This window comes from Pleurodeles waltl, chromosome 7 (genome assembly GCF_031143425.1).
Source record: "Pleurodeles waltl isolate 20211129_DDA chromosome 7, aPleWal1.hap1.20221129, whole genome shotgun sequence".
Classification (NCBI taxonomy): Eukaryota; Metazoa; Chordata; class Amphibia; order Caudata; family Salamandridae; genus Pleurodeles; species Pleurodeles waltl.
Genome location: NC_090446.1, coordinates 423,360,508 through 423,377,473, shown reverse-complemented (window position 1 = coordinate 423,377,473; position 16,966 = coordinate 423,360,508). Strand labels below are relative to the sequence as shown.

General features: G+C 45.7%; 1 protein-coding gene across 1 annotated transcript in view; it reads left to right on the top strand.

Annotated features, from left to right (window-relative positions):
• The window catches only part of PIGT (phosphatidylinositol glycan anchor biosynthesis class T), a 464,023-nt gene that overhangs the window by 202,033 nt on the left and 245,024 nt on the right, over positions 1-16,966 (top strand). Inside the window, exons 6-7 of the mRNA XM_069243926.1 lie at positions 2,403-2,490; positions 2,607-2,704. Coding sequence (XP_069100027.1) covers positions 2,403-2,490; positions 2,607-2,704 — 186 coding nt within the window. The remainder of the gene's footprint in view (positions 1-2,402; positions 2,491-2,606; positions 2,705-16,966) is intronic.

Genomic DNA, 16,966 nt, shown 5'->3' with positions numbered 1-16,966 from the left:
GTGTGCAGCGAAGATATATGTATGTGCCCTTCCGTCAGAATGCAGTGTTCTGCATGCATCCCTCAATCCCATGGATTCTGACATCCCCCTTAGAATCGATTTTCTCCACACTGTCTATTCCTGTCCCTCCCCACCTCACTGAGACCTGTATTCTTCAAAGTTTCAATGTCACCATCTATTATTGTCATCTGCCCTAGAAAGTCAGTATACTTCTACCTTTAGGGTGTTGATTGGAAGAATAGCATATATGCTCAGCAGAGTATATGCTCAGTACTCTCAATTGATTGTCTCTGAGTTATCACAAACCCCCTGTATCTGCTAAACTACTTGCCTAACAGTTAATGGGAAGCTCCTTTTAAAAATGATTGATGGTTCCCTGGATCTGTTCATGAATGTGGAATGCACCACCTGTAAGTACCCCAGTAATGTAAGGAAGTGGAAGTTTGTACCCATTAAGTGGGTTTCCTGTAATATTGGGACCTCAAAGGATGCCCCCTTCACAGTTTGCATTAGAGTCATGATTTTGACTCCATTAACATTCCAGAATTTTATGTAAACCATGCCCCAGTGTTCCCTCTTTAATATGTTAATCATCTGCTAGTCATGGAATATTGTACTGCAGACTCAGCCAATCTGTCTGTTGGTGAATTCAGGTTATCCTTCAGACCTTAGTACTCACCCCCCACATTTTCACTCAGAAAGTATCTGTCACCTTAATTAGAACAAATCTTCTGTTGAGTACTATCAGGATGACAGACTAAATCGATCCTACAAAATCTGTCAGAATATCATACAACTTTTTTGTAAGCACAGTGTGTTGGATGTTCACTTCAGTGCATGGCACAGTTTAGTCAGGTCTTGCTTGAAGTTGTCTATCTAGATTTTGAGCTTGTTTTGTTTATGGCTGATGTCTGCATTTTTGGTTTACAAAACCTTGGGAATCTTCTCAACAGTTTGAATCAAGTTGGGGGTAAAGGTGCAAATACCTTTTGCTTACTGTAGTGATTAAAGAACTAGAACTACACCTACTCACTGTACACCACCCACCCTCCAACCTATTCTCTTGCAGGTTTGTAACATCAGTGTTGACTGATAGACAGAGTAACAGAATGTAATTCAGCTAGCATCCTAGCAGAATGTATTCATGCCAATGTGTTTAGCGTCTAGGCAAGTTGTCCTTTAGTAAGAAGGGAGGTGCATTTTCCTTCCTTCAAAAACTGCATTGGGGAAAAGGGGTAGTCCCTCGAATGCTGGGTTTAGCTCTTTTGGCTCACCATCTGCATTATACAAGGCCCAGACTGATATTTGACCATAGCCACTGTTGGAGCTTTGCTTTTCTGCCTACATACTAGAGGGCCATGGACTATTTATGAAAATATTTCTAAGCAGAACTATTTAATTTGAGCATATCTGAAATAAAACACAGGAACTGTTGCTTTTTACATTTTGGCATAGTGGCCTGCAGGAGCAGTCAACTCTGCATTGCTCCTTCCCTTCTGGGCCCTGCATTCTCCTTCCCCTCTGGAACCTGCACTTTTTCTTCCCCTCTGAACTGTAGGCTGCTCCTTCAACCCCATACTTTCTACTGCTCTTTCCCACCAAACCTGGAAGTGCTGACCCCACAACTCCTTCCACCCCCATGAACCATGCATTGCTGCCTGCAGAGTTCCCTGTCCTCGTGAACCCATACTGCATTCTACCTTTTGACTATTTGGACCATGTCCTACTTGCTGTGCTACTCCAACTCCCATTCACCCACCACTCCTTCCTTTGTTTTTCAGTCTGTGCTTCTCCAGCAGACCATGTGTTGCTCTCACTTGTCTCAGGGCCAATCCCATCCTTAACACTGAGCAGATCCTGCCTGAAATCTGCAGTTTTTTTTCGCCAGCTGGACCCTGTGCTTCTACTGTAACTACACAACCATGTGCTCTTCTTCTATTGAAATTCCCCTCTAGCACCAATATACTGCTCATATTCTCTCCCCACAACCATGTCAGTTGCTGTAGCATGTCTGTTTGCATAGCAATAATGTACTTACCTTACTTCACTAAAATGAAACACTGGTAAGCCACAAGCAGCACAGACTTCTAGGTGCTACTCAAGGTTGAAAACATCTTTTCAGGATAGAAAATCCAAAGCCTTTGGCATTGGCGATGTTTGTTTGTGTGTTTTGTTGCACGCGCCCAAGGTGGATCAAGTGCTCTCAGACTGTTCTGCATTTCAATTGATTATATTTATTTCTTCTTTTAAGTGAAAGGTTATAAACAGAATATTAAATATACCTACAATTATGTTCCTGATTGTGATTAGATAACCAGATCTACTCTTGTAAAACCTCCTAAACATGTATCTTGTAATTGTTGTTGATTGTGTGTCCTTTGGACCTTTTGTTTCTGTTCTAGGATGATGAGTGCTTACGCTTTTCATGGGAGCTGAGACAGACTCTAACTGTGGTGTTTGATGTCTTCTCCGGTGGACAGGGCAAGAGAGGCAAGTCAAATTGAATATGTATCTAACAATACCAAATTGAAAAAAAGCAAACATTAGAGCGATTCACCGTTTCAGTATATGCTGATTTTACTTGCTATGGCTTTTCTGTCCCCTAGATTGGTCCTTGTTTAAGATGTTTTCCCGCACGGTGACTGAGGCTTGCCCTCTTGCTTTGAAGAGCAATATTTATGTGGACATCACTAGTTTAGACCAGGTATATATATTTTTTTGTGCAAGACCATGCATGCCTACTTTAAAACTGTATAGTGATCCATATGTTTTCACAGATTGCTTAATGTTTTCTGACCACAGAATTTTAATTTTAGAGGACTATGCCAAGATGACCTGACAAAGGACATGTGCTGTGGCGCAAACTTTATTTGTTTATTAATTTGAAATACTCATAGCACTAGTACTCATGGGCATTTAGGCACTTTAACCAGGAACAATACATTTGACTTGGTGCACAACAATAAGAAAACTAAGCGACCGTAGGAAAATCCAAACTGACTTACAGTAAGTAAAAGGGCGATAATAAAGCAGTGGGATATAAGGAAGAAAAAGTTAAAAGAAACCATCATGAATGAAGTCTACACGTGGAGATGCTCGCAAAAGGAGAGATAAAAGAAGCTTGTCTGTCATTCAGCTCCATTGAAGGAGAGTTCACAGGTGCATAGGGAACTAAACATGAAAAGGGTGTATAACAAGCTAAGGCATTGTATGTAGGGCAACAAGGTTTGAAGATTATCCTAGTTCATACAGTTTCACTTAGGATTGGAAAAATTTGGTCATGTGTTCTTGATGATTCCGCTAGCTGGTCATAAAGCAAAGCATTGCTCTTATTGGGGCTAGATGCGACTGAAAAACCCATATCAAGATAGAGTTGCTGAAGTACAGACAAGAGATGACTAGGGCATGAACTGCTGTTCTCGTTGATATTTGGGTGTGATGTCCCCAACTTTATTGAGGATGTGGACGAAATTGGCCACGTCATATTTGTGCAGACTCCAGATGAAGCCTAGATATTTCATACCTGGGTGGAATGTAGGAGAGAAGCCATACAGTAGTATGTCTTTGAAAAGATTAGACTTAAGATTTCTGTTTGGTGAATGTAGGCTTTACTATGATTACTCTCACTGTACCCTAAAGATGGTCCCACAGATTAATAATAATAAATCCGTAGCTCGTTCTTGGTAGTGTGGCAAAGAGCAGTAAGGCTTTACTAGAGGAACATGTTAAGCATTTCAGATTACCAACATGGATGATAAGTAATTGACGCAACTCAATAGAAATCCAACACCAATTTACAAAAAAAGAGCACATTTGATGTAATTTTAGCCACCAAAATAAAGCAGATCAATTACATGTGTCCGGAGTTGAGGATTTTGAGGCAGAAATAAAATTAGTGCATTCACAAGCTATCAAATCTCACCATTGTGGTCAATGGGAAAAGCTACTAGTGACACTCGGTAACTTGCGGCGTTGAGTTAAAAGGAACCCACTCATGGTTAAAGTTATGCGGATCCCACGACCAAGCTGCAACATTCAGACCAGTTTTACCTGGCTCATGGGGCCTGGATGCAGAGGTGTCATGGCTATCCTTGGTGCTGAACGCAGGAACTGCAGGTGCTGAGAAATGGTACTTGTGACAGTCATTTTCAAGTATAGTTTGTTAGGTGTGGCACCTTTTGTACTCAGATCCCTCTATTCTTCTTCTTTCAAAGACGGCAGAAATCTTCCTCTGCTTTACAGACCAGGCTGCTCACACTAGCGGGGTGGCTAGTCTTTTTGGGGTGCATACCTCCTGACTAACTAATATTCCCACCTGCCTGGGAAGGGGGACAGCTTTGTAGTCCACTGGGAGACAGCCTGCTTGCATATCAAAGGCAATGTGCCCTTAGTATCTCACCGTCTTGATGTGCCACTTCACTAGCCTTCCCGGGAAGGAGATGTGATCTCCTTCTTGTCCAGGCCATTGTCCTGACTCCTAGGAGAGTTCAAACCTCTGCCCAGTGGGGTCAGAATCCTGTCTGGGTGGCTGCCAGTACACAGAACTGGGGTAACTCGGTGGGCAGTCTCTAAGGTTACTTTCTGGGTCCATGCCACCTCACCCTCGACACGAGATTCAGGGGTGAGGAGGCATGTTCTTTGATACCAAACATGACCCACTTTGGTGGTATCACAATGGAGCTTGCCACTTTGGGTTTGCCTGGGTGCCAGCCCATGTTATCCTTTGGACCATTGTTCACTCATATTAGCCTCTAATGGAAAGGTCCACAATAGGGACATAAAAGCTTGCACGTGTATGTCCACATCGTTAATATATTGCACCCTGCCTTGTGGGCTCAGGACGTCTACCTTTGGGGTGACTGACATATTAAGGACAGTGCTGAGGCTGTGCCACACATGGTCTAGGCACAGTCAAATTCAAGTAGTATGCACTGCTCCTGCAGTCTGGAGTGGCAGGCTTCCAGTCTGTAGTTTTACTTGAGTCACTCAAGGTGGCACAAACAATACTTCAGGCCCAAGTGACCCCTTTAACACCCAAGCCCTGGGTACCACTGGTACCATATACTAGGGACTTAAAAGGGGTTAAAGTACTTACCGATTGGGGATACCAATTCACAGTTACCAATTTAGGGTGAGAGCACTGGCACTGGGGCCTGGTTAGCAAGCTCCAATGCACTTTGAGAATCATGACGAATATCATCTAGAGAAAAAAGTGTGCAGGTGACCATCCCAAAAGGGCACTTTCCTACAGTGATAGAGAGACAAGTAGTAATCCAGCCTTACTTAGATTTAGTAGAAGAAAATGTTTTGGCATTCAACTTTGGATTGTCATTAGACTTCCTTCTGCTTCTTTCTTAAATATAACTTAAATATTGACCTGGATGACCTTATCATATTTTTGTTCCCTTGCAATAATATCAGTATGCATTTGATTCAGATAACACTAATATGAATGTTGTCTATATGAGGCCTTGCTTCTAGATCTGCTAAGATAGAGTTTCTGAAGTCCAGACAAGAGATGACTAGGGCATGAACTGCTGTTCTCGGTTGATATTTGGGTGTGATGTCCCCAACTTTATTGAGGATGTGGAAGAAATTGGTCACGTCATATTTGTGCAGACTCCAGATGAAGCCTAGATATTTCATACTTGGGTGGAATGTAGGAAATAAGCCATACAGTAGTATGTCTTTGAAAAGATTAGACTTAAGATTTCTGTTTGGTGGATGTAGGAAAGTGGAGTATTATGCAGTGAGGCTGGTTAGGCTTTACTATGATTACTCTCACTGTACCCTAAAGATGGTCCCACAGATTCATAATAATAAATCTGTAGCTCGTTCCTGGTAGTGTGGCAAAGAGCAGTAAGGCTTTACTAGAGGAACATGTTAAGCATTTCAGATTACCTACATGGATGGTAAGTAATTGAGGCAACTCAATAGAAATCCAACACCAATTTACAAAAAAAGAGCACATTTCATGTAATTTTAGACACCAAAATAAAGCAGATCAATTACATGTGTCTAGAGTTATGGATTTTGAGGCAGAAATAAAATTAGTGCATTCACAAGCTATCAAATCTCACCATTGTGGTCAATGGGAAAAGTTAGCAAGCTCCAATGCACTTTGAGAATCATGACGAATATCATCTAGAGAAAAAAGTGTGCAGGTGACCATCCCAAAAGGGCACTTTCCTACAGTGATAGAGAGACAAGTAGTAATTCAGCCTTACTTAGATTTAGTAGAAGAAAATGTTTTGGCATTCAACTTTGGATTGTCATTAGACTTCCTTCTGCTTCTTTCTTAAATATAACTTAAATATTGACCTGGATGACCTTATCATATTTTTGTTCCCTTGCAATAATATCAGTATGCATTTGATTCAGATAACACTGTAATATGAATGTTGTCTAGATGAGGCCTTGCTTCTAGATCTGCTAGGAGAATTGAACCCTTCCTCGTATAGTGAGAACTGGCTGAATCTTGCACCTTATGTCAAAATGATGCACTCTGTGCCAATGCCTTAGTACTCGCCTGGAAATTCAAACCACTAGTCCCCTAAATAGCACAAAGATACCAAGGCTCACTTTTCAGCCACGGAAAGCATAGGTCTCCTCAGAGCGCCATTACTGAACATGCACCAGGAACAGATAGGCTGTCATATAGCCAGCCACTAATTAATATATCCAAGCCTCTCAGGATGCTCTCTCACAAGAAGCATGGGGAAGGAGAACCAGTTTTCTTCCTGGACAGTGAATTGGGTTGCCATAATCAATAGTCCTCTAGCTTTTTGGATCTGGAGACACGCATTAAAGTGTTAATTTAGAATCGGGTTGTAAAAAGCTTTGCAGGGAGCACAAAATAAAGCATCTGTGCGCTTGTTGGCACTCAATTCCCTCAGAGAAACTCCTGGTAGAGGGCATCCGTCCTATTCCAGAATATTTAAGACGTGCATAGAGCTGTTTGTCAAAACAATTATTTTTAATCCATTTCTTAGTCTTTGGAATTCCAGTCTTCTATACAAAGCAATGCATTTTTCGACTGGTGGACTTGTCCAAAGCCATCTCTGCTGAATGTACTGCTAAATGTCCAGCTACACTTGATGCTTATTCGTCCACTATAGGTTGGAGATTGTATCATGTTTATATTATTCTTTAGCAGTTCTTCCTGTTAAACCATTGTGAGCTCTAAATATCCAGAATTTTTATTTCACAAAACAATTAAGATTGCTCTTTTTCTGAGTTAGTTTTAGATTGTGAGAAGATGTACGATTGTCACTGCTTTACTTCCTTAAGAAAGAAACTGAGGTCTCGCACAGTCCTTGACTTTTAAAACCTAGAGTACTTAACATTGGAGACTTTTGGATTGTAATTTTCTCAGATCCTAGAGGTTTTACAGACTTTTAGTTTTCCATTAGTAAATGATGGACAGTCTCAAATTTGTCATGGGGGTTTGGGTTTGAGGGGAGGGGTGTAGGAAAGTACCATCTTGCCTGGCATGTTACCCCCATATTTCACTGTATATATGTTGTTTTAGTCTATGTGTCACTGGGACCATGCCAGGCAGGGCCCCAGTGCTCATAAGTATGTGCCCTGTATGTGTTCCCTGTGTGATGCCTAACTGTCTCACTGAGGCTCTGCTAACCAGAACCTCAGTGGCTATGCTCTCTCTGCTTTCCAATTTTGTCACTAACAGGCTAGTGACTAAATTTACCAATTCACATTGGCATACTGGTACACCCATATAATTCCCTTGTATATGGTACTGAGGTACCCAGGGTATTGGGGTTCCAGGAGATCCCTATGGGCTGCAGCATTTCTTTTGCCACCCATAGGGAGATCTGACAATTCTTACACAGGCCTGCCAGTACAGCCTGCGTGAAATAACGTCCACGTTATTTCACAGCCATTTACCACTGCACTTAAGTAACTTATAAGTCACCTATATGTCTAACCTTCACCTGGTGAAGGTTGGGTGCAAAGTTACTTAGTGTGTGGGCACCCTGGCACTAGCCAAGGTGCCCTCACATCGTTCAGGGCAAATTCCCCGGACCTTGTGAGTGCGGGGACACCATTACATGCGTGCACTATACATAGGTCACTACCTACGTATAGCGTCACAATGGTAACTCCGAACATGGCCATGTAACATGTCTAAGATCATGGCATTGTCACCCCAATACCATTCTGGTATTGGGGGGACAATTCCATGATCCCCCGGGTCTCTAGCACAGAATCCGGGTACTGCCAAACTGCCTTTCTTGGGTCTCCACTGCAGCTACTGCTGCTGCCAACCCCTCAGACAGGTTTCCACCCTCCTGGGGTCCAGGCAGCCCTGGCCCAGGAAGGCAGAACAAAGGATTTCCTCTGAGAGAGGGTGTTACACCCTCTCCCTTTGGAAGTAGGTGTGATGGGCTGGGGAGGAGTAGCCTCCCCAGCCTCTAGAAATGCTTTGATGGGCACAGATAGTGCCCATCTCAGTATAAGCCAGTCTACACCACTTCAGGGATCCCCCAGCCCTGCTCTGGCACGTAACTGGACAAAGTAAAGGGGAGTGACCACTCCCCTGACCAGTACCTCCCAGGGGAGCTGCACAGAGCTCCTCCAGTGTGTCCCAGACCTCTGCCATCTTGGAAACAGAGGTGTTGGGGGCACACTGGACTGCTCTGAGTGGCCAGTGCCAGCAGGTGACGTCAGAGGCTCCTTCTGATAGGCTCTTACCTCTCTTGGTAGCCAATCCTTTTCTGTCTATTTAGGGTCTCTGCTCTGGGGAATTCTTTAGATAACGCATGCAAGAGCTCATCAGAATTCCTCTGCATCTCCCTCTTCACCTTCTACCAAAGGATCGACCGCTGACTGCTCCAGGACGCCTGCAAAACCGCAACAAAGTAGCAAGACGACTACCAGCAACATTGTAGCGCCTAATCCTGCCGGCTTTCTCGACTGTTTCCTGGTGGTGCATGCTCTGGGCGTAGCCTGCCTTCACCCTGCACCAGAAGCTCCGAAGAAATCTCCCGTGGGTCGACGGAATCTTCTCCTTGCTAACGCAGGCACCAAAAGACTGCAACACTGGTCCTCTGGGTCCCCTCTCATCCTGATGAGCGTGGTTGCTGGAACACAGCAACTCTGTCGAAGTTACTCCCACAGTCCAGTGACTCTTCAGTCCAAGTTTGGTGGAGGTAAGTCCTTGCCTCCCCACGCTAGACTGCAAAGCTGTGTACCGCGTGATTTGCAGCTGTTCCGGCTCCTGTGCACTCTTCCAGGTTTTCCTTTGTGCACAGCCAAGCCTGGGTCCACAGCACTCCGTCCTGCAGTGCACAACCTTCTAAGTTGTCCTCTGGTGTCGTGGGACTCCCTTTTGTGACTTCACGTGGACTCTGGTTCACTTTTCTTCTAAGTGCCTCGTAGGGTACTTCTGTGGGTGTTGCCTGCATCTGTGAGGGCTCCCTGAGTTGCTGGGCGCCCCCTCTGTCTCCTCCTCCAAGTGGCGATATCCTGGTCCCTCCTGGGCCACAGCAGCACCCAAAAACCTCTACTGCGACCCTTGCAGCTAGCAAGGCTTGTTTGTGGTCTTCTGCGTGGGAACACCTCTGCAAGCTTCTTCACAACGTGGGACATCCATCCTCCAAAGGAGAAGTCCTTAGTCCTCTTCTTTCCTGCAGAACTCCAAGCTTCTTCCAACCAGTGGCAGCTTCCGTGCACCCTAAGCTGGCATTTCCTGGGGTCCTGCCCACTCTCAACACTGTCGCGACTATTGGACTTGGTCCCCTTGTCTTACAGGTACTCAGGTCCGGAAATCCACTGTTGTTGCATTGCTGTTGTTTGTTCTTCCTGCAGAACCCCCCTATCACGACTTCTGTGCTCTCTGGGGGTAGTAGGTGCACTTTACACCTACCTTTCAGGGTCTTGGGGTGGGCTGTTTTTCTAACCCTCACTGTTTTCTTACAGTCCCAGCGACCCTCTACAAGCTCACATAGGTTTGGGGTCCATTTGTGGTTCGCATTCCACTTTTGGAGTATATGGCTTGTGTTGCCCCTATCCCTATGTGCTCCTATTGCAACCTATTGTAATTCTACACTGTTTGCATTACTTTTCTTGCTATTACTTCCCTAATTTTGGTTTGTGTACATGTAACTTGTGTATATATCTTATCCTCTTACTGAGGATACTCACTGAGATACTTTTGGCATATTGTCATAAAAATAAAGTACCTTTATTTTTTGTAACTCTGTGTATTGTGTTTTTTTATGATATTGTACATATGACACCAGTGGTATAGTAGGAGCTTTACATGTCTCCTAGTTCAGCCTAAGCTGCTTTGCCATAGCTACCTTCTATCAGTCTAAGCTGCTAGAAACACCTGCAAGGGTCGTGGTAGAGGTTTTTGGGTGCTGCTGTGGCGCAGGAGGGACCAGGATGTCGCCACTTGGAGGAGGAGACAGAGGGGGCGCCCAGCAACTCAGTGAGCCCTCACAGAAGTAGGCAGCGCCCGCAAAAGTACCTGAACAGGCACTTGGAAGGAAAGTGAACCAGAGTCCACTCAAAGTCACAAAATGGAGTCCCACGATCGACCCTTGGTAGAAGGTTAAGAGGGAGATGCAGAGGAACTCTGGTGAGCTCTTGCATTCGTTATCTGAAGAATTCCCCAAAGCAGAGACCCTAAATAGCCAGCAAAGGAGGTTTGGCTACTAAGGAAGGAGGATTGGCTACCAAGAGAGGTAAGAGCCTATCAGAAGGAGCCTCTGACGTCACCTGCTGGCACTGGCCACTCAGAGCAGTCCAGTGTGCCCCCAACACCTCTCTTTCCAAGATGGCAGAGGTCTGGGACACACTGGAGGAGCTCTGGGCACCTCCCCAGGGAGGTACTGGTCAGGGGAGTGGTCACTCCCCTTTCCTTTGTCCAGTTTCGCGCCAGAGCAGGGCTGGGGGATCCCAGAACCGGTGTAGACTGGCTTATGCAGAGATGGGCACCATCTGTGCCCATCAAAGCATTTCCAGATGCTGGGGGAGGCTACTCCTCCCCAGCCCTTCACACCTATTTCCAAAGGGAGAGGGTGTAACCCCCTCTCTCAGAGGAAATCCTTTGTTCGGCATTCCTGGGCCAGGGCTGCCTGGACCCCAGGAGGGCAGAAACCTGTCTGAGGGGTTGGCAGAATCTGTAGGGGAGACCCCGGAAAGGCAGTTTGGCTGTACCCGGGTTCTGTGCTAGAGACCCGGGGGATCATGGAATTATCCCCCCAATACCAGAATGGTATTGGGGTGTCAGTTCCATGACCTTAGACATGTTACATGGCCATGTTCGGAGTTACCATTGTGACGCTATACATAGGTAGTGACCTATGTATAGTGCACGCGTGTAATGGTGTCCCCACACTCACAAAGTCTGGGGAATTTGCCCTGAACGATGTGGGGGCACCTTAGCTAGTGCCAGGGTGCCCACACACTAAGTAACTTTGCACCCATCCTTCACCAGGTGAAGGTTAGACATATAGGTGACTTATAAGTTACTTATGTGCAGTGGTAAATGGCTGTGAAATAACGTGCCCGTTATTTCACGCAGGCTGCAGTGGCATGCCTGTGTAAGAGTTGTCAGAGCTCTTTATGGGTGGCAAAAGAAATGCTGCAGCCCATAGGGATCTCCTGGAACCCCAATACCCTGGGTATCTTAGTACCATATACCAAGGGAATTATATGGGTGTACCAGTATGCCAATGTGAATTGGTAAATTTAGTCACTAGCCTGTTAGTGACAAATTTAGAAAGCAGAGAGAGCATAACCACTGAGGTTCTAGTTAGCAGAGCCTCAGTGAGACAGTTAGGCATCACACAGGGAACACATACAGGGCACATACTTATGAGCACTGGGTCCCTGCCTGGCAGGGTCCTAGTGACACATAGACTAAAACAACATATATACAGTGAAATATGGGGGTAACATGCCAGGCAAGATGGTACTAATCTCCTGTGTAGGGTACTTACTGGAGGCAAGATGGCGGCCGCGAGTTGCTAGCGGTCGGAAGCTCTCCTCCTCCCTGGCTCCTGTGCGGCGTTTTTGTTTCCCCCGCGGGGAGGATTATGCGGGCGGCTTCAGACGGGGGCACTCCCGCTTATATTCGCGGTAATTACCCGCTAAGCGGTATTACGGGCGGAATCGGCGGAGTTAATAGGAATTCCTTGGGTGACCTCGTCAATTCTGGCCATAACGGCCGCGGCTTCCTCGTCTGGACATTTGTTATTTTCTTAGCCCCTCGCGGCAAACAGCGGCGGATGGCCCCGAAAGTTGCACGCGGCAGTCGGCTAAAACCAGGGTCACAGGAACGACGACCCCTGGACCCCCAGCCCCTCGTTCGTGGGGGGATTTCCAGGAATAGCGGCTTTGGAAACGCCGGCAGTGGTGAGAATGTGCCTGAGGGCAGGCAGCCAGCTCCAGGGAGCTCCGCGGCTCTGGGGCAGACACACAGGGCTAAGAATGGCGCCAAACAGATTGGAGAAAAGGAGGAAGTGGTGACTATACCCCGGATGTTTAAAATCCTTCATAATTCAGCCCCTATTGGGGGCAGCACTACTATAAAGGACTCCGATACGGGGCCTATACGAGATGCAGCGGAATTGACTGGGGATGGTGACAGCACTGGTCGAGGACGTCTGGCTTCCTCAGATAGTGGAGGGGTGCTTCAGGTGAAAACCGATGTTGGTAGCCGTTTCCTGGATATACACCAAACTAAGTTGTACTGCTGGGGGACCTCCACAGGCTTCTGTTTCTTGTGTAGGGGGTAATCGGCTTGCAGCAGCATTTGAAGGGGAAATTGACCAGCCGCTATATGCCCCTGGGTCTCAAAGCAATGTAGGGCTGGCGCAAGAAGTGGTGACAGGGGCAGGGTATTGCGAGCAAGTAGCAGCAGCAGCAGCATACTTATTGCCAAGCACCGACCCGCCAACTCTGGCTTGTACTCTGGAGGTGATCCGTGATTACCGACAGGGTAGAGAGGACTCATTAGTTCAGGGTGAAGTTGGGGAGAATTCTTTTTCCCTGTCAGATCAATCTCAAGATTCGGACGAGGACAGCACCAGCCCCTCCATAGACTCAGAGACATGTGAATGCTCTACAGCGCCTCTAACCCCTATTTCTGTGCTGAGGGGCACCGCAGTTAAACGCCAATCAAAACAGACTGAGGTATCTAGACTAGACAAAGCTGGTGAGTCTAGTGAGAAGAGGGGAAAAAAAAAGAAGGCTTCTAGGACGAGAGCTATGTCCTGGGTCTACACAGAAACACAACAACTACTGCATAGTATGGGTGATCTTTCAGTGGCTCCAGCTCAGACAGAGGTTAATGTTTTGAATGCAGAGACTGCGCCCCCTTCTCCTTCTCTGCATCTTATTTATCAGACCATCACGTCACAGCATAAGCAAACGCAGAGGGACAGGAAGAAAGCCAGGGTGGCCACGAAGCAGCTACAAGTGGCAATCAGTAAGGTTGCAAAGACATGCTCTGAAATTGGGGAGCGGATTGCTGCTACTGAGTGCCGGGTGGACGTACTGGAGTCAGATCTGGGTGCAGTGACAAAACAAGCCGCTATGCATGAGACTCAGCTCTCTGATATTCAGTGGAAAGTAGAGGACTTTGAAAACCGGCAACGTCGTAACAACTTGCGCTTAATTGGAATACAAGAAGGTGTAGAAGGGCAGGATTCAAGAGCCTTTATAATTAGATTGCTTAAAGCAGCATTCCCGGAGCAGACTGGATGGGAATGGGAGAAAGAGATACAGAGAGCCCATCGGTTTCCATTACATATGAGGAAGCAACAATTAGCAGGAGCAAGTGGAACGGCCCAACAACAGCCTAGGGCCTTTATAGTTTATTTTGGCAACTATTTGTTGCGCCAAATAGTTTTTGAGAAAGCCCGCCCTGATGCAAGGATTAGTTGTGAGGGCTGTACATTCTTCTCCCGCCCTGACTTTTGTCATGCTACGGTAGAGAGACGATGGTGCTTGAGACAACTGATTAGCCCCTTCCAGGAAAAGGGAGCGGAAGCATATCTACTGTCCCCGGCTCGACTTAAGATTATATATGAAGGGACGATACGGGTGTTCGCATCCGAGATCAAAGCCAAGGAGAAACTGCAGTCTTTGACTTAACTGTTTATATATGGCTAAAAATAAATAAAAGAGTAGGGCTTATTTTAAAAAAAAAAGAGAGAAGGAAAAATGAAAAGGGGCGGGTGATAGAGGCGGGTAGCCTGGGGAGAGAAGAAAAGGAGGAGGGATGCTCTTATTGAAATTGTTGGTTTATGGGGGTTTAGTCTTTAGGGGAAACAACTTTTTTCTTTTGTTAGTGAATTTGCTTAATTTAGGAGTCGCCACAGGAGCCCTTCAAGGGGGGGGTTGCTTGTCCATCTTACAGACTACAGTCTGGAAGCCTCATTTGGTTGGGTGGGGGGTGGGTGGGAGGTAGGGTTTCCTTTTGTGGGTGGGGTGGTGATTGGTGGGGTGGGCTGGGGGTGGGTAGGTTTTGCATGGGAGATGCACAGAAATATGTATTTGAAGGCACAGGAGATTATTACTGTAGGTGTATGATGAAACAAGTTGTAAGTTTGGGTGTATTTGTTAGAGCTTTCAATGGGGGACCGTAATGTTTTACGGGTGGCCACCTTAAATATATGTGGGCTAAACGATTCCAAGAAAAGACGTCTTGCCACTCATGAGCTCAAAACATTAAGGGCAGATATCATTTGTTTGCAAGAGACGCATGTTACCCCGGCTAAAAAGTATTTGTTGGATTTTCCTGGCTTCCAATTAGTCGCGTACACCCCTCAAGAAACTAACACTAGAGGGGTTGCAGTACTTACACGGCGAGATCTTCTTAAGGTGGTCAAGAAGAGGGTTGATAACATGGGCCGATGGGTTATAATAGTGTGTTATGGGACAGTCGAATTTTACTTTGTGTTCTATTTATGGCTCTAATTTTGATGATCCAGCTGGTATTAATATGTTAAATACTGAACTTGTGCTCTGGGCCTTACCGCTTATTATATGTGGGGACTTTAATATACATACTGAGACTAATATCCCCTTACAGAATCAGGGTTCATACTTGGGACGAAAACCGAAGGTGTTTCGCGCCTTACAAATGTTGGTGCAGACTCATGGTCTGGTGGATGCATGGCAGCATTGTATGCCTATGGATCCTGGTTACTCTTTCTTTTCATATCCCCACCGAAAGTCTGTCCGGCTAGACTATTTTTTTTTGTCTCCATCGTTATGTGAAGGACTTTTGGTGGAAAAATTCCCTAGGGTCATATCTGACCATAATCCTTTGGTATTACAATTTTCGGACTTGCGTAAGGAGCGACATTTGAAACCCTGGTCTTTTGACCGGGGCTTGTTGCTTGACTCACCTTATGTGTCACGGATGAAAGTATGGTTAACTGAGTTTTTGGGTTTTAACAGGGGTACGGTTCCAGCGGGGATGTTATGGTATGCTTTAAAGGCTGCTATTCGCGGGGAAACTCTGAGCTACGCCCTTAGGCGGGAGAAACAACGGCACCTAGCTATATCTGCGGCCCAGACTGAATTGGCTTCTCTGGAGAGTCAGATAGTGGGGCTTGCAAGGAATAATGCTCCAATACAAGACACTTTGGATAAGATGGCGGTCATGAAGGCCAAGATCATTCAGCTGTATCTAGACCAAGACATTATTAAAGCCCAGATTTGCACGCAGGAATGTTCTGAGTTTAGTGAGAGGGTGAGCAAGGTGCTTGCCTATAAGACTAGACAAAAGGCGGCTCGGAGTGCCATTTTGGCAATTAAAGATAGGTTGGGGCAGATTGTGTATGGAAATACGTCAGTACTACAGGTGTTTAAAGAATATTATTCCGTATTGTACCAGCAGGAAAGCCTCTTCTCGGATGATAGAGATGAAAGGATTGCTCAGTATTTGAGTGATATATCGTGCCCAAAGTTATCGCAAGATGAGGGCTGTCAGTTGACTGCCCCCATTGAGTTGGATGAGATTATCTCGGCTCTAACTGCTATATCTAATGGGAAAGCTACTGGCCCTGATATGATCCCAATAGAATTCTTTAAAACTTTTTTTGAGGAATTGAAGGATGATATTATGGCACTCTTTACGTCAGTACAGGCTGGAGAGCGTGCGCCGGGCTCATGGCTGGAGGCTAATATTGTTATATTTTAAAAAAAAGAGAAGAACCCACTTTTACCAGGCTCCTACCGACCTATCTCATTGATAAACGCAGATGCTAAATGGCATGCCAAAATCCTTGCGGTTAGGATTAGTCGAGTTATTGGTGGGCTTGTCTCCCCTTGGCAACATGGGTTTATTCCTGGGCGGGGGATCGCCGATCATGTCAGGCGTGTTATCACCATGTTAGATGCATCTCATGTTATGGCGGCCCCTATGGCATTAATATTATTAGATGCCGAAAAGGCTTTTGATCGGGTGAACTGGAAATATTTATGGACAGTGCTCAGTAAAGTTAGTATAGGGGCTGGTTTTATCAAGGCTATACAAGGTTTATTTCAGAAGCCCCTTGCTCGAATTCAACTAGCCGGGGCAATTTCAGAACCCTTCTATATTACAAGAGGAACTAGGCAGCGCTGTCCCTGCTCCCCTTTATTGTTTGCACTCTATATAGACCCCTTGATTAGGAAGTTATTGCAAAGTACATTGATCTCGCCTATGGTAATGGCGGAGGGCAGGTTTAAAATTTTGGCATGCTGATGACATAGCCGTCACTACTCCTGAACCAGGGAAGGCGATCGAACAAATAGAGAAACTAGCTGCGGAGTTTGGCGAGATCTCAGGCTATGCATTAAATAGGAGTAAATGCCAAATATTGGGCAATGAGTGGGCCATTATTGAAGACAATAGGAGGGCCAATCAAGTGACTTATCTAGGTGTCAGATTGTCGGCCAATTTGGACCAGATAGTGGAGAGTAATCTTGCCCCTGTCTT